The sequence below is a fragment of the Larimichthys crocea genome, chromosome XXI, assembly GCF_000972845.2.
Source record: "Larimichthys crocea isolate SSNF chromosome XXI, L_crocea_2.0, whole genome shotgun sequence".
NCBI lineage: Eukaryota > Metazoa > Chordata > Actinopteri > Sciaenidae > Larimichthys > Larimichthys crocea.
Window position 1 is genome coordinate 12,963,076 of NC_040031.1, and position 24,195 is coordinate 12,987,270.

Sequence of the window (24,195 nt, forward strand, 5' to 3'; positions counted from 1 at the left end):
ATGCAATGCAAGAAGCTGAAAATATGTCTTAAGAAACTTTATTGAGCGCATAAAATTGGAAGCCAAAATTATTTCACCTTGGGGTATCATTTGATTTGCTTCCTTGGTGCATTTTTTTCCCAAAGTCATTTATTCAATATTCAGTCCGCTCCTTTGGTTGAAAATTATTCATCCATTTCCATAACATACACGTTATGGAAACCTTCTGCACATGAAGGTTTGGCTCTCACAACATTTTCTCAAAGCAGAGAGAGAGAGAGAAAGAGTTGATTTCTGAGAGTAAGGGGACAGTGTCATGCTGCCACTGATGGTACAAGCCCGATGATAGAAATCCATGCATAGAGAGTCATTACATAAAGGTCACAGAGAGAGTCGTGAAGCAGCTTCTGAGCTGGAAAAACACTCACCACAAGTGACATTTCCAACACAGTTTGAATACTTAAGACCTATGGATCGACACACATGGATGAACAATGCATATATAGGGCACAGCCTTGTCACAGCATACATTGCTGTATGAAGCACAGGGAAGTAATCCTATTACTTCTATTTGAAATATGTGTTTCTTTTACTTCAGAGTATTTTTGGATTTGGTCTTTGACATAGCTAAAAAAATTCAAATGTCATTTTTATTTCCAAAATACGGTGTCTATGATTCATAAAACATAAAAGACTAGGTCAAAGGATGAAGTGGATGAAACACTTTAGGGCTTTTAATTCTTAACGAGGGCTTTTAATTTGATGCAGGGAATGGCAGCAGCTAATGGTGTAACTTCATCACTTAGTCACACAAAAGTCAGTCAGTCACAGATTTCAGGTTTATAGGACTGGCCCTGCTGTTGTGGTCTAACCAAATAAATGTATCTAAATGCATCTTAAATTAAAAACAATACACAATAACCACTTACAACCCTCTAAATATATAAACAATATAAAATATACCTCACTTTTTAGAATACCGTTGCCTGGTGGCTAAAGAAGTATCGGCTACTAATTGAAGTAGTTGGATCACAACCACGTCTTTGAGGTAGAAAGAGCAAATTTCTACTTTTTTCAGTATTCTGTTGTTGTTTTCACAGTTTTGCTTAGATACAGTAGCTTTTTGCTCCCTGTTCTTCCTTTCCGTAGGGAAGCCAGAGCTGTGTGTACATTATGAAAATCTACATGCACCCAGGCAAGAATGTTCAGAATGCCCAATGGCGACTAATTTGAAAACACAAAATATCTTAATATATGTTCTGGCACCAGATTCTTGTGTTTTATTTCGAGTCTTTATGCAACAAGATACTGTACATTTTGATGTATCCTCCTCAAACACCATTTACCTTCACAGGCTGCACTGGGCATGTAGGACAAATGCCTCACTTGAGGCCTGAGACAAATAAATCACACACTCTTACATGTGACACATTATACAGCAGTAAACAAAAAGAATGAAAATAAGCAATGAATATTTAATGAGCGGCTTTGTGGCTGAAACGTGTGCAAGTAAGAAAAATGTAAACATGACAAGACATCTTCCATGATGTACTTACAGGCAGACAAATGTAATGCTCACCACTCTCACCACTTTTCCTCATAACAACCTGCAAACTAATAGGCATGTGTACAATAACCACACACACACACACACACATAATGCTTCAATAGGTTCATCCTTTCGGCGCTGCAGTGTTGAGGTACGATGCTTTATTCTGAGAGGCAGATAATGAGCCGTTCCCTCTGCAGAAAGCAGAATCACAGAGCCAGCACAGCTGAGCTGAGCACACATACAGTACACACACACACACACACACACACACACAATTTACAATAACCCAAGAGAAGCTACAAACTTCTCAACTTTCCCCACTGCTCTGGCTCCTCCACACACAAACCAAACAGTCCACTCTGCCACCCACCTCTGTTCCAGAGCACACAGCCCTGAGGTGCATGCAGAGGCACCCCAACATGCCCGCAGTTACAGTCCTGTTAGGGTTGGCAGCAGTGAGGACAGCTGTATATCTCTCCGTCACAGTATGCCCGAGGATAAACTGCTAGTCTGCAAGTGCTGGTTAGCAACCACTGTCATGGCATCCTGCCCTCTTCTATCACAGGCACTCGGTAGCACACAAGCTCCCTCCATCACACACACACACACACACACACACACACAAATGCACCTCACATAAACATTAAGCTGTCAAATGGTGGGGCTCCCCAGCTGTGACCTCACATCACAGTGGAGAAGGAGGAGGAGGAGGAGGAAGGAGAGCAAGAGAGTGGAGAGAGACAGACAGAGAGAGGAGGGGGTTGGGGTTGCATATGTGTGTTTCTTCCACACACATTAGGGCTTAAAAAAGCATGGTAGCAGTGAGGAGGAAGGATAAGTAAAAAGTCTATGGTTTGCACCATGTGGAAGGTGCTCCTGCATGAAGAAGAAGTAATACAAAACATGTTGCTGACGAGTTGCAGGGGTGAGAGCAAACTGTGAGAGGGAGGGGAGAAGACAATTTCATTTTGATAGCTGTGCGTCCGTTCCCTCAGCTGGAAATAAACATCACAACCACACTGAAGGGACAGCAGGAGCCAGCCGTACTGAGGCAGCTGAGCTACAGCAACAAAAAAACAAACAGCTGCAAGGCTCGCTGCCCTGCTGCAATCTTCACCCTCTCTTCCACTCATCCAGTGGATCAACTCTTCCTCCCATCTCCACTTCCTTTTCTTTCTCATCCCTCCTTCCCATATTTCCACCCTCTCATCCCTCTCTTATGGCCTTGTCTTAACATTCTCTCATCCATAATGGATAGTTTGGAGATATCCGCTTCCTGTAGTGGGCCCCGCGTGCCCCTGGAGCCAGTCAAACTGTATTGATTCCTGAACCAGAGGACTCATCAAGGCAAAGATAATAAGGTTTAGAGTCGCACTGAGTTTTGAACATCCTTCCCACCCCCAGTCCATCTTCTCCTGTCTTCTTCTGTCTGCCATGTCCAATAGAACGTGTGTACAAATCCAATTGGGAAATGGATTCATTGGTTTTAAATTAGGAATTATTCAATCTGGATGTTTATCTGTAAATGTGAGGGGGAAAGAAAGAGAGTAAGAGCTAAATTGAGGCAGGGAGTCCCTGGTAAATGTGTGTGTGCTTGTGTGAAGGTTTCCATGTGTATGTGTGTGTTTTTGTTCAGAGAGCAGTGGTCTGCATTACACAACAATGAGCAGAGCAAAAACACACAATTGTTTCAGCTTGAATAATTCGCCAAAGAACAACATAAATCCTGTCTCCTCTTGGCTATCTGTGTCTGACGTATGTCGTGTCACTGGGTGTTACATTAAGGCTCATTAAACTAGATATCGGCCCTATGCTGTGAGGAGCCTGCCCATCCCTTGACCCAGGCCTTCATAAATGTGGGTCAACATAGGCATTCAAGTGACTGATATGTGTCACACGCTCAGTGCTGCTCTTTTTAGGACTGGACAAACAATCACTTATAGCCTGCAGCTACGTATATAACAATAGAGGAATACAATAGAGATAAACCAAACATCTGCAGTGAACTCTGTTGTTCATTTAAAACAGCACCTTCAATGGAGTTACAGGAGCCTTTAGAGGAAGGGTCAGTGAGTCGTTCTCAGTCCTTCAACTTGCATCTTGACGAACATGGGAGGACGTCATTAAATAGGGCAAATTTCATGCTCGCTGAACAAAACACATACAACGTAAAGTAGGCGGCTAGACGCAAAGAGACAAGAGGAAATATGTTAAGAAAACAACTTTTCGAGTCGGTTTGATCAATCTGCAATGCGATATAAATGAAAAAAATAATCACTTTTTCTACTGTGTCTCTGTTACAGTTAGGACTGAACGAGTAGAGGTCACCTCTTCTTCCAAAGTATCTGTATTTTTATATCAGAAATCCATGATATAGTACACTTTGTGGAATTGGAGACAAACAAACATGGGGATCATTATCAATACTTTAGGAAGCTTGTTTTGTACTAACGTGAAAAGGGCTGCAACTTATGATTATTATTAATAATCAGTTAATCTTTTGATTATTTTCTCAAGCCATTAAATGTAAAAAAAAAAGTTTAAAAAAATAACTGTTCCTGCCAGCCCAAGTTGGATGTATTCTGTTTATGAACAATCCAAATCGCAACCATTTAATTTAATACCATGAACTGACATTTATACTTTAAAGATGACTTAAACTGTCATCAAAATAGTTGCAGATTAATTGTCTGTTGATCAACTAATCAACTGATTGAGTAATCAGCTTTAAATGTGATTCTGATGCAGTAGAATGATCCACTGCCAGAACACTCAAGACCTGGAGAAGTCAACATTTAAGATACGACTGAATAATACAATAACCGCAAACCCAAGCCATACTGAGTCTTCCATCGCTGTAAGTTGTTTTCCATGTGACAAATTTAATATTCGTGTAGGAATTCGGAGCCAAACTGGGCCTGTGTGAAGCAAATCACTGGAGCCAATACTTGTGACAGTAACATTGACATTTTTGCAGCATTATACTGTGTTGTTACATCTATGTTCACGGCTTTATGCAGTATTCATGAGAAAGGGCTACCCATCCAGTAGAATCTCTAATGATACTCCTGACTTTTATTCACATACACACAGACGCCCACACACAAAGACAGAGACCCTGAGGAGCCGATGTTCCCACCGCCTTCTGGCAATCTCAGCTCTAAGATATGAGATTTTCTTTCTGGAGTGGAAAAATAGGTCTGACACTTAATTAGCAAACAAGGTCACAGCACAGAAGCCAGGTCCCATGTTTGTGTCTCCCACTGTCCTGGAGACTTGACACTCTCTCTCTCCCTCTCTTTATCTTTCTCTCTGTAAAGGCAGAACTCAAATGCAAACATGCTTAAATACAAAGAAACTCTTTTCCACTGGCAATAGAGCAGGAAAACTGAACAGTGAACATCAGATTGCCTGTTAATTATTACTGTACATCAAAGCATTAAGCCAAACTATAATAAAAAATAAAATAAAAACAGATTGCCAACTAACTGCTCACTCTCTACTTTTCCTCCTCACAAGCAGAATCTCACCTCTGTGTGCAATATTCTTATCAACGTGTACACAGAAGACTGTTTGAACGAACCGCAGGTGAAAAGATTTCTGCAGAGGAGTCTTGAAGTGGGGAAGACACTGAGCTATTGTGTGTGTTTAATGGCTGTAATCTTTACCTTCCTCCGCAGCTGCTTGATGCCTGATCAGACCAGGAAATCCTCTCCAACATATGCTGCTTAATTCCTGCGTTTTCCTTCAGCTTTGTCAGAGAAGCCCAGCAACCCAAGAGGAAGTGTGTATGTGTGTGTGTGGGTGGGTGGATTGTGAATAAGTAGTGCGAGTGCATTGCACTGTAAATGCAAGACAGCTGAAGAGAGCAGTGTTTCCTGGCCTCTGAAACTTTTTTTTACCACCAGACATACTGATTGTGAAATGGCAAATGACATGTCCAAGCATATGAGAATATAATGACCATTAAGACACAATGTAAGTCATTGATGGTAACAGGCCGAACAAGATTCTTTTCACTGCAAGAGATACAGTGACATCATTGTGGATGGGGGTGAGACACCAGCCAATCATTGACATTTATTAATCAATTCACTCGTGCGTTAGGATACATAGAGCAATGTCTGAGGAATGGAATTTATCAGAAGAAAAATCAATGTTTGTCAGTCAGATAAATCCAAAAGGGTGGATTGATCAGCAGTGTATTGATTTTTTAATACAGCGCTGATACCTCTGTATCAATTCCACAATCAATCCACAGAATAATTAGTATGATTACCTAGTTTCCAGTTCCTTATTTTTGCCTAACAGGCTGTTTTTCTTATTGTCAGCACAGCAGTCCATGAAAAGACCAAAACAGCTTAGCACTGGCAATCTTCACATAAACAGAACAAATAATGCTTTTCAGCAATGGCTTTTATACAATAATGAGGACAACAATAAAGCTGTATGGAACCGAGAAATAAGCTTTATCGGGGTATTTGTTAGTAGGATCAATTTGTTAATGCTTTTTTTTTTTTGCATATTCAATAACTCAACAAGAAAAATATAGAACATCCTTTGTGTCAAGTTTACCACATTCCCGCGCCACTGTGATTTCTCCATTTAGCAATCTGGCACAGTTTGATTGGTCTTTTCTTGTTGCCAGTAATTACACTAACTTCTTAAATTGCTAAAGTACAGGAAGTCCCCATATACTGACTGCTCAGATTCTAGACTAGTACATACACACTTTCTTATGTGCTATGTTTCCTTGCATATCAGCAGTGAATTGCCGTATGTTAGTGCAAGAATAATGTCTCGGCAGGATCTGTTTCTTCTGGGTTTTTTTTTCAATTTTCTCAGCAGGATCAGTCTCTATAGGGAAACCTGTGGCCACAGCAACACACACATTCTTACAGTACAGCTACACAGAGACTGCAGAAGAACAGATGAAAACAGAAGCGTAGAAACGAAAGCAGACTGATGCATACATTCGGGAATGATGATTTAATCTGTTGTTGTTGTGGCTGTTAACCTACGATGTACCTTTGATGCAACAGTAACAGTCCTATTGCCAAGAGGCATAGGGTGGCCTTTTTTAAAGAGAAGGACAGACACATGCTGGGTTGTTTACTTTGGTAACTTATCACTTAGTTGTTCAACTCAACCTCAGTGAGGACAAATGCTTTATGCTATACAGATAAATAAGCAATTAAGTAGTGAGTGAGGAAAGATAATTAACCCTAAATTAGGCTCCTCATATGATATTGCATTTAGATTTAAAGATTCTCATGAGCAAGATTAGAGATTTCTCGTTGTGAGAAGTCTCTAGTGGCACTTTAGGGCTGAGCAGTTCAAACAAGAGCCTCAGACACCTCCTCCAGTCTTGAAAGCACACAAGACAAAGCCTGCTCTGTGAAACCATTGACTGCCATACTGTATTAGGCTGTGCCAGGGCTTTTTCAAGCAATGCCATGCATATTCATGCATACCCATCAGGAAGTCTTCCTCCACTACTTGTGCCCCTGCAAGCTCCTCTCAATGAGTGCATTTATGTGTAAAATAATATTTGATTGATATTTGGCACTCGAGTCCTCCTTCCTTAAGGAGCCGCCTATACTATTTGAAACAGTCAGCATGATATCTTATTCACATTGCCAGAAACCTGAGTGTGACAGCTGGGCAAAGTGAATATTTGCTGGTACAATCATTATCCGATTCACTGTTTCTTTGCCAGCTGTATTAACCAAAATATCACTTTATTTAATCCGCCCCCTCCATCACCATAAACATGCATGTTCAGAACAGAGTGTCCGTGTCAACAGACCCAGTCACCTGTGTTTACAGCTGAGCACATGGCCACAGTCAGACAGCCTGTTGGAAAGCAGTGTGCGTGCCGACTGACAATGAGAACAGCCTGGGCAAAGACCTGAGTCATCTGGTGCCTCTTGGCCAAGTCACACCATGTGATCATGGCTCATGACTCAGAACAGGTGCACACTTAAACAACACAAAAAAAACAGAGGGAGATATATCGAAAAAGAGTTCTTAAATTACAATGCCAGAGCATGATCACCTGCGACTATGATTAGATTAGTGTGCCGTCTCTTCAAAAACTCAAACTCAAACACAAAACTGGTACATCATGACATTACTTGGCTGTGTCAGCATAAGGAGGTGCAGATGTATGGGAGCTTTCTGGCATTCGGATCACAAGATTATCACTTTACATAACAAAATCATCCTTTTATCATTATGAAGCTGTTTGAGCGCACTCCAACTGCCGTCACAGCTCAGATTAACAACCCACGCAGCTACATGGTTTACGGCATTTCCAATCAAGCTTGAGTTCCCGTCAGTAGCAGCGAGAAAGCTTAAACTAGGTTAAGAGACTTTTCATATGTTATGCTCCAAACAGATGCTTTTGCTTGACTGCCCTAAGAGTACTCCTGGGGCCCTCTCACCTACATTGTGCTGGCTTTTATTCGTGTCAATGCTTGAGCAAAACTGCAACACTGAGCACTGATTCTATTACTTTTCAAAAGATTTTTCTAGTAGCCTCATTCTTCTTGTGACCTTTTGTCTGGCAGCACTTGATCCGCTCTAATCTCATATTGCATGGAAAGTTTTCAGAATTCTCCGTCATTTCAGTTTTCCTTTTAATAATTAGTCTGACATCTTGAGAAACAGTTCGCTTCATCGCACAGATGATCAATACCACGCTCTTGTGATTGTCCATTAAATATTAAACTGGAGCCAGGAGACGGTTAGCTTAGCTTAGCACAAAGACTGGAAGCAGGGGGAAACAGCTAGCCTTACTCTGTCCAGAGATGTCTCTGCTGGTTGCCTGGCAACCTCACAGTGACTTCATCACTGTGCCTGCTCCAAGAAAAATAATCCACAGAGTCACATATTTTTCAATTTGTCAGGAACTGAATATAATATTAATTGGTATGTTTTCATTAGTGTATTTAATCACCTGAAAATATGAATCTCTGTGTTTTCCACGCCTTAAAATGAGCGGGTCCTCTTCAGTGGAGTCCGCCATGTTGAAGCACCATTTTTCTACAGTAGCCCAGAACAGACAATCAAACACTGATCTAGATATGACCTTTTGCATTTAATGTAAATTTGGCAGGAGAGGGTGAGGCGTGCAGGGAGAGTATACAATCTTCAACCTCACTGCTAGGTGGCACTAAATCCTACACACTGAATCTTTAATTTAATGACCTGCAGAGGTGGTAGCACATCTAAAATGTTAAAAACACCTGTCCAACACTTTAACACCAGCACTTTTTTCAACATGACTTGTTTCTGTATGTCTATACGTCTTATTTATGATTCATTTCTTATCCATCTCGTGTAAATGAGCTGCTATAACAAGTGAATCTCCCCATTGTAGGAATCTATCTTATACGATGTCTATTCTTTTGTTCATGATAATATTCTGAGTTGTGTCTTTTGCTTGAAAAACTTTATTTAGTTCATTAAATTGTTTAGATTAATGCCTAATGTATACAATAAGGTGCTGGCACACAATTTTTTTTACGACCTTGTCATTGTCCTGGAGTCAAATTATAATCTGGTCGGTCATGTGAATAACAATTACAAATACTCCTGCAGTCTCCCACCATTAAGTAGCTTCCATCCCCCTTCAGTAATACAGAAGAGCAGTGTTTTGCTTTGTCTTGTTGTCCTCTGTTGCAGGGGAATTAAGAAAAAGCACAACCCCCCCTCCTCTTTCAATGTGCACGTGTTTGTGTGTTTGTGTGTATGTGTGCGTAGAGGGTGTATGTGTGCTTGCCTGACTGTGACGCTGTGCCCTTCACTCTGTCTGTCCTCCACACACTATGGTCCTGTGTGTGCAGCATGAGTGGAGCTGTGTGTTGTAGATAAGATTCAGAGTACTGCAGAGTAGTGTGACTGCATGTGTGTGTGAAAAGAGCACAGTAAAAAAAGGATTCAGTACTCAGTCAGATTCACCTCTGGATGCCCTTTCCTTCACTCACTGCCATTACACCTTCTTCATGAATAATCCAACCAGTGACACTGGCCACTATCATACTGACACATGTCACCATGAGGCCCACACATACAGCATGAAGGCTGTCCACTGCCAAGCCCTGCAGAACTCTGTACAAATAGTGTATTAATATGCATGCATGCCTTATTTTTTCCCCCATAATGATGTGAGAGACATTTGCAGCTGGGTGGGGAATTGATGTTGTGAATGCTGGCACCTCCCTCAGTCTAGACAGCCAGTAATGAGAATAAAAAGGCTGGTATCTTCACTCACATCTTCATTATCTGCCTTTTTACTGTTCATATACATTCCTCTACACTTAGAGCTGAAATGTCCAACGGAAGAAAAGGAAGATCTGTAATTAGGGAGCTGGCTTCCCCTACTCTCCCTCCACCTCTCTCTCTCTCTCTCTCTTGGCATAAGGACGACTTTCTCAAGTCTGCTTGTGATAATTAAAACACAGCGATGGTAAACACCATAATCTAAAGTGTTTTTTTTTTTTCCATAAGGCAACATTCAAAACTTATTTTGTGAGAATAACATCAGTACCATGAATTAGCAGATTTCAACAGACGCTCCTGCCGCTACAAAACTGAGCCGAGGAAAAGAATATGCGGCATAATTAGTGCACGAGTCTCATGCATAAGTTAAGCCGATTCCCTTCAAAACACTGGGTTCAGATCTGAATAATGATATGCCAACTGGAAGGAACAACTTTTGTGTTCAGGGGCGTTTTAGTAGCACTTTGTCGGAAGCTATTAGTGCTGGTGTATTGTCCCACTAACACCTACAGAAAACATGACGCAGATGGTTACATCACCTCGTGAGTTTGTCAGCCAGATGTGACAGTGTCACGCCAGCTCAAAAGTGTTGCCCTGACGTGGTGGTTGGCAGGTCGAGGCCTTCTACAAAGAGTACACAGCTTTGACTGAAGAGGGCTACATAAGCATTGTCTGACCTCCTTTATCCGCTCTCATTAGCTATGCAACAAGAGGGTTGATTTGAGACCCCTTTTGAGAGAATCCAGAGAGAACAGGTTTGTTAGGGTGAAATGGGAAACCAACCTGTTTGTCGTGCTCGCCCACACCGAATGCTAATGTTGCCTGCATCAATGGCCTCTTCATGTAGGGATGCAGGCCCAGGATCTCGCAAGCTGACCAGCGAAACACAAATACACTGGGAGCACAGCAAGACAGCCAGGAGAAGACAGCGGCGGCCCACAGCCCAGAGCCTGCACCAGCCACAGCTTTTATTTCTGGTTACACTGATCTAAGGAATGAAGGGGGAGCTCCAAATGTTTTGTTCCTTCTGTTTCTCATTACACCCCCGAACACAGGCCCCTCTTCCTCTCAATCTCTGCTTCTTTTCTCTCTCTCTCTCTCTCTGCCTTTTTACATAGCCAAAGAGCTGATCTGAAAAACAACAGGCATTCTAAATAAGTGCTGAATCAATACAGACAGGCTGCAGCAAGGCTCGAGTCATAATAAGCAGCATTAATATACAATCGGTTAAGTCTGTAGGGGAGCACAACACAGCCTTATGACTTTGAATCAATACCACTAGTGAAGATCTCTCAGTTATAGGCAAAGTCCTGGGAATTACCACATCCAATGAATGATTTAAAAATACAGAGTATAAGTACATATATTATTTTTGGTTGTAACTGTATAGCAAAGAAAATCTTTATGGGTATAAATAAATTAGATAACATGAGGGTAAGAAGCACTGCAGGTAAACAAACAGGGAAATTGAATAATGGGCATAGCAGTAGCACTTGCTGAGGCCCCTAGTGCCATGCCTCCCATCTCTGCCAAGCGTAATGGGATTTCTTGGGTTTAAATGCACTTCACTCACTCTGTGGAGCCGGTAGGAAGCTAAACTATTGATCCACAAACAATTTAGCTGTCCAGCTGTCCAGAGAGAGGGAAAACAGGACGCCCCTAAATGTATAATGAGGCTTCCCAAGAGCTTGACTCCCTCAGTATTCGTTCCACGTGCCAGGAGGACTTCGCCTTTGGGCTCTCTCTGCGATTAGCCTTCTATCCATACACTTCTCACACATACAGTCCCTCCTACAGAAGGCTAGAGGTCAGCCGGGTAAAGAGCTAGTGTGTTTCTCGCCAAGGACGTTTCTGATTGACTTCCTCAGTCTATTATTATTTTTAACACACAACTGGTGGGAAGTTCATGACTCCAGTTTAGTATGCTAATGCAGTAACAGCGCTGAGCTGTCCAACATATACAGCGTGCATCATCACCGTGAGGCACAACACATTCGCTGGGTTGGCATGAATAAGAACATACAGTACACGAAAGGTGATGTATAAGCAGAGGAGTGCGGTTACGCTTGAGAGACTTGAATGCTGAACTGGCATGTCGAAGACGAAGGTGTGTTTTTGTCTTCCACACATGTTCCCAGCACCATAGCAACGGGCCTTGCTCAAAGGCCCCAGGAGTGGCTTCGCCCTAAAGAGGAAGACGCTTTCGTACCTAATTGGACAGTTCCCTGCACTATCAGGCTTGTTCTATATCCCAGACACTATAAGATAACAGGGCACGCTGTTGAAACTAGAGTAAGCTTTCACAAGTCCCATGATGAACACAGATTAAATGGGATTAAATCCAAAACAATATAGCCCATTACTGAGAATATCAGTGATGAAGGATGCAGAGCTTCTTTCGTGTTAAGATTATGGAATAAATTACTATGTCAAAAAGTTTTGCCAAACAAAGGTGATTATTTCTGTTCCCAGCTTTCATTATCCAAAATGTTTTATCTACTCTAGATAAAAGGCCATCCATTCATTTTACAGCTTGCTCAAAGGTCGTCACAAACAACACATTTCATTCATTCTTCTGTGTTTTGTGAGGCCACGGAAGAAACCAAAATAACTCAACAGATGACGGATTTATTTGTTCCCACATGCCGAAGTTTTCTACATTGCAAAACTGGCTGAAATCCCTGGGAATAAAATCAGACACACTCCACTGATTTTCAAATTGCATGAAATTGAAAGTCATCTCTTACAAGACCAAAATAACATGCTGTACTGTTGTGTTGTTGTTCTCTGCCTGCACAGCTTCTCAACAGCCCTGTAAACAATGTATCTGCCTGCATCCATGAAGGTGCAAAAAACAGATGGCTCAAGACTCCCATGTGAGAAGTCAGTCCACTGTGTGTAACACAATATCTCTGCTCAGTGAAATGTTAAATATATTCACAAGAGGTAACCTGACACATTGAGGAGCAGTTTAATTAAGACCCGTTCACATTTAGATGGTTAAAATGGACTACTTAATTAGGGTAAACTGTCCTCTAAAGTTGTTAACCTTGTACTACTGTCACTTTTACTTCCTGTCATCATTGAATACAAACCTCTTTAGTACTGGTTAACATCAACCAAAAGGTAATTTAAGCGATGTGATGAGAAAATAACTCATGATATTACTGCAGAAACTGAACGCCAGCAAAGCCTGATAACGTCTCCCCTGTTAATAAGCAAACAACAAGTTTTCTGTGCTGGCATTGTAATGAAGCAAGTCAAACATTATCTGAAAAAACGAAAAGAGCTGATTATGCTGTTAAGAGAATTTAGCGGGCGAAGGGCACACATTGGTAATCTCTTTCTAATTGAGTCCATAAATCCCAAAAGATTTACTTTGATTGTAAAGTCTAAAAATATGCCAGAGAAAGACAGAGCGACGAATCAGAGAAAAGAAGTGAAATCCCGTCAAACGTAACCTAGTTACTGAATTTAATTGTTCTTAAAGGTAAGGTCGTTCGTGCTGGAGAAAGATAGTTGATTGGTTAGTCTCATTCCCAGGTTGTCAAATACAAAAATAGCATCTACAACAGGTGGTTTTTGTCCTTTTTTAGGTCTGTTGTGTTGTGTCGATCCAAGTCATTTTTGTTGGTATTTAACTGGGAATGATGCTCAACAATCAGTTATCTTTGTCCAGTATAACTGAAGGCGCTTTTTATTTTAGAAGTAGACAAAATTATGCGTTATCAACTTAAACTCACAATTGTAGATCACCACCCAACATGGCCTGTAAACCAATGCACATATCATTCATAAAATGAGTAATTTTTCCACTAAAATCTTGGTTATTATATCATTTATTTGAGGAGTTACACTCTTCAGTTGCTCTGACAGGCCCTTTCACTGAGCAGGAAACTTTTTGGTAACACTTTGATGACATTGATCAATGTCATCCTATCCTATGAGTGGCCCCATGAGTGGCAGGCGGAGATACTTAGAGATAATTTCTAAACATTACCTTCTTGTCCGGTTCACATTATCTTAACGGAAATAAAGTAATCTGATTTTTTCGAATGAGACATCACTTTGGCAGACAAACCAGCGGAGCCACGCGAGTCACGAGGCACTTTATCAACAAGCAAAATCACACTGATAAAAGTAAGAGGAAATGATTAAATCATCGACGATAAAAGACACTTTTGGATGTCTTTACAACCAAGCCATTCTTCAAAACCTTTATTTTTACCTGGTCAGAAAATGAATGTCTCTGTCCTGGCGCTTCAATGCTATAAATAGACAAAAAACTAGTATTTGATATCAGCCAAATCTATTTTTATCCTCAGCACTAAGCTGCATTGGTGCAAATCAACAAAATGCCATTTATGTTTGCTGCATTTTATCTCGATCATAGATACAGCTGATACAAATCATCATGGGACTGCAAGAAGAGCCAGATAAGTCACACTCCTACACACACTGAAACTTTAATCCAGTGTGGCTCAATAGTTATTCATTTGGGGTCTGAAATTAAAAGTAACTAGCCTCCTGGAGAGCCAGGAGCAACTTTTCCAGATCATTAGATTCATGCAGGTAACAGCGGGCCCAGAAATAGGACTTCAGCCCAGACGACAAAACCTTATTCAGTCAAACAAAGTGACAGTAAGAGGAAAGTTGTATAAAACAAAGTAAGGTGCTGTAAAGATACAGCTAGGTACTTATGTTGGCAACTGTGTTAAGGCTGTGACAAAGTGTTATTACATCTGAGAAGCTAGGACCTGCAAGAAATGGAAAAAAACTAATTAAAATGGCCCAAAATTGCTTTCCATAACTGATTGTTTCAGCTCTAACCTGCACCTGGTTCTCATTTCTATCTTTTGGCTTCACAAAACTGTTAAATATCTGAGGGGCAGAACTAACTTAGTTTGATCAAACTTTTTCTAAATCAGATGGATAATCAACAAGTGGGAAACAAATGTGCACAGTGCCAGTTTTTCCCTCTTAGCTCAGCCTCTACACACAAGATCTATAGGGTCACTCACAGTGGGAGAATCAGTGGCAGGCCCAGTGCAACTAGCAGACAGCCATAGATGGCAGATGGGGGACTGAGGCCCTTTCTCCTCCACAGGCATGAACAGAGGAGAGGTCTGTCTCCAGGCAAACACAGAACACATCATGTCTCTGCCTCACTGCCGTACCATTAGTGGATCTCTCTATTGATCGCCGGTGCGTAAATTGCTGAGCAATCTAAAGGAAGCATCAAGACGAGAGCATCGCGTGTTTTGTCAGCAGGATGGAGAAAAAGCACTTGCACACAAGGTGAAGACAGTCGCAGCGATAAAGGCCGGTTAGAGTGCGAGTGCGTGCTTCTGCACACAAATGTTCACATGCATAGGCTGTCTGGTCTTTGCTATATCATTCACTTCGACGGTGAGACAAGTTTACAGGATGTATTCCCTCCAGCATGACTGACACTGCTTCCACTGTGACAGAGCAAACGGCGCCTAACAAACTAGCGCTGTTGCTGCCAAATGCCAACACTGCCAATCAGTTTAGAGTCCTTTCAAAATCACACACAACATCTATCTTCTTCTCTTCGGGCTAATGCTTTGACTCTTTGCCCAAGAATTTGTCGCCCAGGGCTTGGAAGGACATCGAGAAACAAATCTAATCTCCCAAAACGACTCTAAAATTACTTTCATCTTAGATGGCAAATACCCATGGCTCTGTTGTGAACACAAAAAAAACATGCTGTTTATATAAAGAAATGAACGATAAAGGGGCATGAGGAAATGGAAAAAACTCACTGTGTTGCTAAATATAAAAACCTTTCCATGCATACAGATTTGCAATAAAAACATTTTTAGATGAGTAATGCAATCTCTCATCTCTTCCAACTCATGTTCATGAGTTATATGCTGGAGTGGAGATGGGAAGCGCTGTTCTATTTTCTGCCTCAGGTGATGGTAGCCCATCTACCTCAATTCATGACAGATGCGTGTGAGTGACGCTTCAAACCGAGGGAGAAGTAAGTGTATGGATATGTTGAGTCACTTGACTGTGACACTAATGGGGGCTGAGGCTGTAGCCTTGAAATGCATCACAGAACAGCTATATCTCGCAGGGTACCATGTTATGTAAAAAGTTCTTCATCATGCAGGCTCTGCAAAGCACTTCAGCCCCACAGCCAACGTGCTGGCACAGGAATAGCCTATTACAAAATTTAAAACCCTATCTATTGCATATTTGGTTATAGAGCAGGTAGAAATGTAAGACGATGCCTCGCACACAGCGGGTTAGCCTACTTCTGAGCAGAGTGAATTAATTCACCTAGCATGAAGGAGAGTGTCTGTCTGTCCTCGGGGTGTACACAGGACAGCACAGGATGCATTAGCAGTAGTGAAGCTTACAAGATTCATAAAGTGCTCCACCTGACAGGCGGCCGTGGAATCCCTCTGACATTTTTCTGCCACATTTATGGCTCTGATTCAGCCAGGACAAACAGTGATGAATCTCGTGCATGGCACTGAAACAGCCAAATGAAAAGTGCACAGTGCCCAGGAGAAGGAAGTGGTCAGACATTTATTAATCAATCACGTGAAAATACAATTAAATTAGATGTCATAAGTCCCCTCCAGCTTGGTGTTGTTTATTATATTATGAATCGCAATTACGAGCTCATTAGATCATAATGGAAGGTTGAGGTTTTTTTGTTGCAGCTGCACTCTAAGCCATGCACCGAAGCCATTACTGTAAAACATTCTGAAAACTGTGCTTAATCTAAACATTATGTGAACCAGAGTAGGCAAATGTCTTGATTTGCAGACAGACACTTCACCATGTGAGCAGCTATTATCTGAGATCACAACAATGTCCTACCAGTGACCTACATATATACCACTGTCATATTTTGAAAAGTCAAAGAGTTACATGTGCTGAATTGCTGCACAGTTGCATGACTTATGTGAGAGATAATTACAAACATTTAACTCTTCATCATGCAAAAAAAAAAAAGATGAATAGAGCATTGTAAATCCCTCTAAAGCACAATCATCACTGACAGTCACTGACTTTGGCAACATGTAGTATGAACAGTTTATCTCCACTGAAGCCTAGTCTGGTGAGTCTGGACGCGCCCATGACACCTTCTCCAGCACCTGACACCCTGATAGAAATAACCCCGCAATGGGCCATTACTAAGCATTACTACAGCTCAATCTGCCGGTGAAGATTACAAAGCATATGCCTCAATCAACACCAGGACATGCGTTTTAGTTCCACCCCAGATGAAAGTGTTTGCAGTCGGCGGGTGCTTTCCTAATCTCTTGGCTAAAGAGGCAAGGCGGCAGTTTGAATCATCGGTATGTGCGGCCGCTATTTAGGCTATGGCCTCCGGTGTGCTCTAATTAAAAACTGAATCACAAACACTCGGACTTATTACTTACACACAGCAGATGTGCTATAATATTGCTGAGACATATCATAACATCATTGCATCTGCTCTTGCGCATCGACTATTTTTTTTGGGGGGTGGAGGGTAGGGAGGGAGGGCAAGTGCATGCCAGGATGTGCAGCAGATCATGTAACAGCATCATCCCCACCACGCCACGATAAAGTCAGATAATTGCACAACACGGTATCTCTATGCATCTGTCACCACGGCACATAAATGCATTTTTTCTTTTCTTCCCCTACCGCCAAAATCGTTGGTGATTCTGCATTGCGGAGGGCTGCATGAGCTCCCATCCCATCCTCGCATCCCACTCAGTCGGTTGTAAACATCACTGATTTCCCAGCTGTCAAAAATGCAGCAGCCGGCTCTTCTTCTCTGCTTGTAATATCAAACAATCCCATTTCCAACCCAGTGCTCCCCTCCCCTCTCATCATGTGTCCTTACCTTCCGTAGCGGACAAACGCGGGGCGTCTGTGTGTCCTTTTCCACGATGCTCACACCTGCTCAGCACCGCATAGCCGGGCGCTCAAGAGCGGGGAAAGAGACTGACAGAGCAGCGGTCCTGTCCCCGCGGATTGGATGAAGGGTTATGACTGTCAGCTTAGGGGGGCGCTAGACCTGCGTGTGCGAGTGGAGCTCCATCAGCAGCATGTGACCTTTTTTTTTACCAACAGCTTAATTTAACTACACATTTAACATTAAAAATAATACATTATGACCCAACTTTGCCTCAGTATGAGAGCCAACTAGCTCAAACACCAACTTTAACATTAAAGGGATGCTTTCAGTCCATTACATATTAAGATTAAGGGTTACATATTTTATTCTTATTTATTTTTTTATTATGATTTGAGCAGGCAGGTTTATAAAATTAAGACATTTTCTTATATCTTTTAATTTGATGGTTTATGCAATGTTTCCATCAAAACCAACTCCCAGTATCTCCATGTCATGGTACTACAAATGCAGTCCACGACATCTACTAATGTAAATCATTCATATCTTCATTATGATTAACTACCAAGCTGCAGTCGCAGTGGCTGTGAAGTGAAGCCACTGCAAACTGCAGTTCCTCAAACGTCCACTTGAGGCTGGCTGCAGGACAAGTCATTCTCCATAAGCGCTCATGTTAAAATGTCCAACTTGACAGCAGACATGAACATGTCGACAGTCGGGTATGGTGGTATCTGCTCATGTTTTTGACATTTCTGGCTGTGCGGCATCAAAACAATGGGTAGAAATTTAGTTTATGCTTTGTTTCTATGAAAGTTGCCATGTTAACTAAACAACTAAAAGCTGAATCAATTCTTTTGCCCAGTAAACACAGTAAAACATTCAAAATAAGAGTTACTGTATTTCAGCAAACAGTTTCCTACTTTGAAATCCAACAGGTGGGAGCAAAATCATTCATTGGATGTCGTCTTCCAGGCTGGTACAGTCAAGTCCAACATTCACTCTCCGCTTCACCACCTCACCGAGACTCAACTGTGCTCACTAACCACCTGCTAACTCTGACTTTGTCTGTGTTTGGCGTTGGGCAGGGGACATACAGTGAGTTTATCAGAGCTTTGTGGCTGGATTTGAAACGACCGCTGACAGGAGGTGTTCATGATAAGAGCTGCTGAAACTCAACCGTACTGTAAATGAACACTCCCATTAAAAGCTGCTTTGAGTTTCAGTGAATATTAATACCACTGTACACTTTAATCACGTTATATACAACGGAACCATCTGTTATTCTATAAAACTAATCATCCGAATCTCCTGCCTACACACCTGCTTTGCAATTACCTTTTAACCAGCTTATCCACTGTATATTGTCTGTTTTTAGACCCGTCTGTCTGTCATCCTCCCTTTAATTTTGTCTACCTGTCTCACTGCATTCCAAGTAATGTCTGTTTTCTATTAATTTTGGTCTAGTGCAGATTGTTTGCCCCAAGTGTACACTTAAGTCAACATCCCTGATTCTCACAAAAAAAGTTTTAAGGGACGATAAAGATAGCACAGTGTTTTTGTTTAACAGGGAACACCTGAAGCATATCCAAATATAACACTGTATTATTCCCAAAAGGCTCATTTAGATAACACAGTGTGCACTTAGTAGGAGAAGCTAGGAACTACTTTCAAAGAAAAATAGTTTAATTTTGTTTTTTATTTGTGAAACATCAAGATTAACCTTTTTTTTCCACAGCTATTCTTTTCAGTGCTTCGAGTACCACAAACTAAATGTCAACTCATTGTTTTGGTGCCGCAGAGGCAGAAATGTCAAAACACAAGCAGATAAATCTATTTGCATTACTGAACACCACTAAGGATTAGATGAGAAATAAGTATGACTGCAGCCTGCATGTTAACTGTCAGCCTGTTTTTCATCAGGCAGATATCAAAAGGGCACCACTACTAATTATAATGCCTTACCAGCATGTCAGTCCAAGCATGAGACCATCTCAATCCCCTGGGATTAGATTTAAATCTTGGACGTAAACACCACAAAGCAAATAATAATCTGCTGTGGCTGCAGCCGCATAAATAATGCAGGAATCTTCTGAGAAAGAGCAGGGCAGAATTAATTGAAGGACTTAGCCTCCTTTGGATGAATTTAGGGGAACATATGAAAGAAGTTCTTTTTAATGTGATCAGAAAATGACTTTACGTGAAAGGTTATAGCTCTTTTTCTAAAGCTGCTGTTATTATTTAGACTTTTCATCTAAACCTTATTGTTCCCTTTGAGATGGAAACTGTTGTTAAGACATTATCTTCAACCAAGGTGGATATATTATAAAAAGGTGTCACTCCACAGTAAATAGCCAAGCCAAAGGGATTTAGTAACACTGAGGAAATTCATGACATCCAAATAGAGCAGCATAACACAGGGGCCTGAAAGGATATTAATTTTTGTGTGTTATCCAAGATCTAGGTGTATTCAACCCTCAAACAAACACTTTTGTTCCTCTTACGACATGGCAGTGCAAATAGAGGCAGATCATGCTGGTGAATAACACAGTTACAAGGCCGGTCTCTGGGGTGGATAAGAGGAACAGCAAACACCCTGCTGTCTGGAGGAAAGAATAGGTGGCTGTCATCTATCTGCCTGGCAGAGGAGGAGGAGGAGGAGGGACATGGAGGAGATAGCAGAGGGAGGGGCGAGGGTAAACATGATTTAGCCCCAATGATCTCCACGGGGGCTCACGCGAAGGTAACCCCCACCCCACCCACTCGCCCACCACCATCCAACCAGACCAAATACACATGGGACACGGCGAGGGGGGGTGCATGGGGAATAGGAATCAGGGTGCGGAGAGGGTTATAATCCCGGTGCTATCATGACAAAAAGGAGCGAGGGGGGGGTTTTGATGGAGAGTTTCAGATCAATAGAACAAAGCACTCTCACTTTATGTAGCAACCATCTAACAGGAATACAGTGATATCCGCCACTGTATCAGCTCGGCTTCCCCACGGGGAAAACACTATCCTTCAGTTGAAAAACACTGCTAAAGAAATGATACTGTTATACTGGAAAAGGCGGTTTCCCCTCCCACAGTTGGGGTTTTCAATTTCAGGCAAACCAAACCCACCATTCAGGCTCCAAACAGCTTGGTCTTGACAGACGTGTGTTTGTGCATGTCAGAGAGTGTGTGTGTGTGTGTGTCTGCGTGTGTGTTGGCAAACCCTTCGTCACCATATGGAAATGTCACAGAGTAATCATAAACAATTATCCTCCCCAGCTCTCAGAGCATCAGAAAAGGGCAAATTTACATAAAGACACAAAGGCTCTGCCACTTACATCTAAAGGGACAGACGCCCTGAAGCTCGGCACACACTTAAGAAAAATATCAGAAACCAAATGATGATGTTTTTCTAACACCTGCCTTTGAAAACCTTTATATTGCATAATGTCTTATCGGGAAGCTTCTAGGCGCTGAAAGATCACGTCCTTCACTTGAACATCTGGGATGCAAACGATGTGCTTTAAAGCTCCCGGGTTGTTTGGAAGCAGGTCTACGAGATCATGTAATGATCTTTTTCCCCATTGAAAGCAGACTGGAGGTAGACATAAAAACAGCTATAGATCAATTCAAACCAGGCTTTCCGCCCAGCAGTAAATCAAGGAGATGGACACAGAGGAGGTGGGAATGGTTAATGGACGCTGTGGCAGACGAACAGCCGACACAGAATGAATCCACCGAGGATTGGATGAGGAATGAGAGGATGGAGGGAGGGGTCGGCTATAGGAGCAGCAGGAAGGGAGGGAGTGGGTGGGTGGAGTTCAGAAGGGTAATGGGGTGGCTGCTTGTTTGGTGGCAATGATCACCAATCGACGGACAAATGATGTGATTCTGCTGCATTGAAAAATAAATAACTAAGCCTCTTACAGGAAGCCTTTGTAATGAGGACCGAGGATGTCAACAGAGGGTCAAACTTATTCATAGGCTTAGAAAATATAAGGTAATTCAGCATATTATGATTCAAATACAATATTTAACAACATGTTCAAACTGTGGCCTCGACGTATAATATTTTCTTTGTTGTCTCTCACAGTAAGAAGTTCAAATCATGCACCTTGCATGACATTTTAAAGCCTGTTGCTTATTTCAGCCGTTGGTGTAATTGCCTCACATCACTAGGTGGCAGTAAAGGCAAGAGGGAAAATCTGCACACAACACAAACAATTTGATGAATCATCATCCAGCAGCTGAAGGTCATCAGGTCTTTGAGGTCACTGCTTCTGTGTGTGAGAGTCATTTGTTTGGCTGAAATAATATGGACATCTTTACCAACCAGCTGCAACTCACACTGATGCTCTTACACTTTCATAAAACTAAATCTGTGTCTTCACTTTAGGAGAATCATCAACCCCAATTCATAAATATGTAGAGCTCTAATCCACTTTCAGTCACTGCTGTTATCAACTGTGAAATATCTCCAAACAACTTTACCCAGGAAAAGGAATCAGCGTACCTGAACTAACAGAAGGTGGAGAGTCCTTGCCAGAGGGAGAGAAAGTAATCCCAAAACACTAGATACATCCCAGACATCCCCGCTTCCTGACACCATTGCTGTGTGATAATGCACCAGATGGCGGGCTGCTCTCTCGCTATTACCCTGACAATATGACTGTAATGGAAGTGGAAGTGCCACAAGTGAGCGCCAAAAAGATGGAGCCCAACTGTCGTGTTCCATAAAGCCTTTCTATACCCGCTTCAAACCGATGAGGCTGACGCAGGTGTAGGCATCCATAATTACACACCCTCTGCCTTCAGAGCCTACTCGCTTTACAGGGTAGACGTAGGTGTGTGTGTGTGTGTGGCGTACGTGGTCGTGCGTGTGCATTTGTACAGTCGTCTTACCTGCTCCTGCAATTACGATGTGTTTGTCTGGCATCATTTCCTTCAGCATGTGCAGCAGGAGTTGGTATTGGTTTAATGCCAAAATACACACACACACACACACACACAGACACAGTTTTTGTTACTTTATACTTTTTATTCCACTGCAGTTCAGAGTGGTATTGTATCTTTTACTCTCCTACGGTAATTTGATAAAAGTGTAGCTACTTTTCAGATTAGGAAAAGAACATAACAAACATCGAATGTATTATTAGATATTAAAGTGGTTTCAACCCTCTGGTTTGTATTTTCGTTTTACAAAAAAAAAAAACAATGTGTAGTTGTAGCTTCTCATCACATTTTTAGCAGCACCACTAAAAAGAGATGTTTTCCTTTAAACTTCACGGATCTCTCCATTATTTTACAGAAAGCAAAGTTAAGAGGACTCACAGTCACAATCCTGCAGATTTAGGGTTGGAAACCGCTGGACTAAACTACCCTACAGCGTGTAAAAAAGTTTTAACCAACTCTATCTTAATCAGCTATGACAGTAAAATGCTGCAAGTGCACTGATGCATTATTATTGATAAGAATGTAATATATAACAATATGTCAGTCATTCAATATTACATTTAATAAGTAGCTGATTACTTTTTGCATTAACTTAAGTTGACACTTTTATATAAGTGAAGTACCTGAGTACTTCTTCACCACTACACACACACCACCCACACAAGTCCATGCATCCATACAGTACCCATGAAAACAACTACAAACAGCACAAATACACATATATACAACATTTCTTGTTGTTGTAAAGGTGCAGATTTGTATTCATTCTTCATTTTTCTGGTTGTAGAATTTGCTATTATGATTATGTGGTATAATAGTCATTATGAAATAAATCATTTATCCGTTTATGTGACATTAAACATGCACGCAGTGTTTTTATGACTCACTGAGTCTAACGAGCATCATTTTTTTTCAGAGTGCAATGACATTTTCAGTGAAGAGTCTGGAAACGTGAAATGAAAGCAGATAATTATTTATTCATTCATTATATTTCCAGTAGCATGAATTTCATACTTGCACTAAAAGGAGAAACTTAAATAGAGACAAAGAAAGTATCTGTTAGTACAAATCTGTTTCTTAAATACAAAACCATTTGCAATACTGTCAGGGGAAAAAAAGCGTTTTGGCAGTATGCTCGGACTGTGTAGAACCAATACAAATCAGAGTAATATAATTGTGTGCATCAAATAATATTGTTGCTATATCCTACATGTTGTACAATATTGAAGTTATGTAACCGTTGACAAGCAAATCAGAAAACAATCCAATTTCATGGGTTTTTTTTCTGTCCAGTTAGTTACAGTACAATGTACACTGTGCACAGCAAGAAAAAAATGAATATATACTGTATATTCTCTACAAGTACTCTATATTTAATACAGTCCTATCAACAAGTTAAACCATATCATGCACAACATTGCCTCTTAGGCTGCCTTATAAGCTGCTTGTCCCTGTACAATCAATTAATATATTTACAAATTCAACAAATATTCTACACGTATTTAAAAGAAAAAAACTTGATGCAAGTTAAGAGAAAATAAATCTTG

At 41.3% G+C, this 24,195-nt stretch overlaps 1 protein-coding gene across 7 annotated transcripts in view; it reads right to left on the reverse strand.

Moving 5' to 3' along the window:
* The window catches only part of cntn1a (contactin 1a), a 66,083-nt gene extending 47,364 nt beyond the window's left edge, over nt 1–18,719 (reverse strand). Inside the window, exons 1-2 of one of the 7 annotated variants that reach the window (XM_027272853.1) lie at nt 18,626–18,719; nt 17,694–17,867 (exon numbers count right to left, since the gene is read on the reverse strand). Coding sequence is in view for 4 of the 7 variants with exons in the window: in XM_019272652.2 (XP_019128197.1) it covers nt 17,492–17,547 (56 nt within the window). In the remaining 3 variants the exon portion in view is untranslated. Of the gene's footprint in view, nt 1–1,901; nt 1,925–5,199; nt 5,294–10,600; nt 10,796–17,491; nt 17,602–17,693; nt 17,868–18,625 lie in introns of those variants that run through there. The other 6 variants (XM_019272653.2, XM_019272652.2, XM_019272655.2 and 3 more) reach the window with 6 other exon arrangements.
* Nucleotides 18,720–24,195: the final 5,476 nt, after the last annotated feature.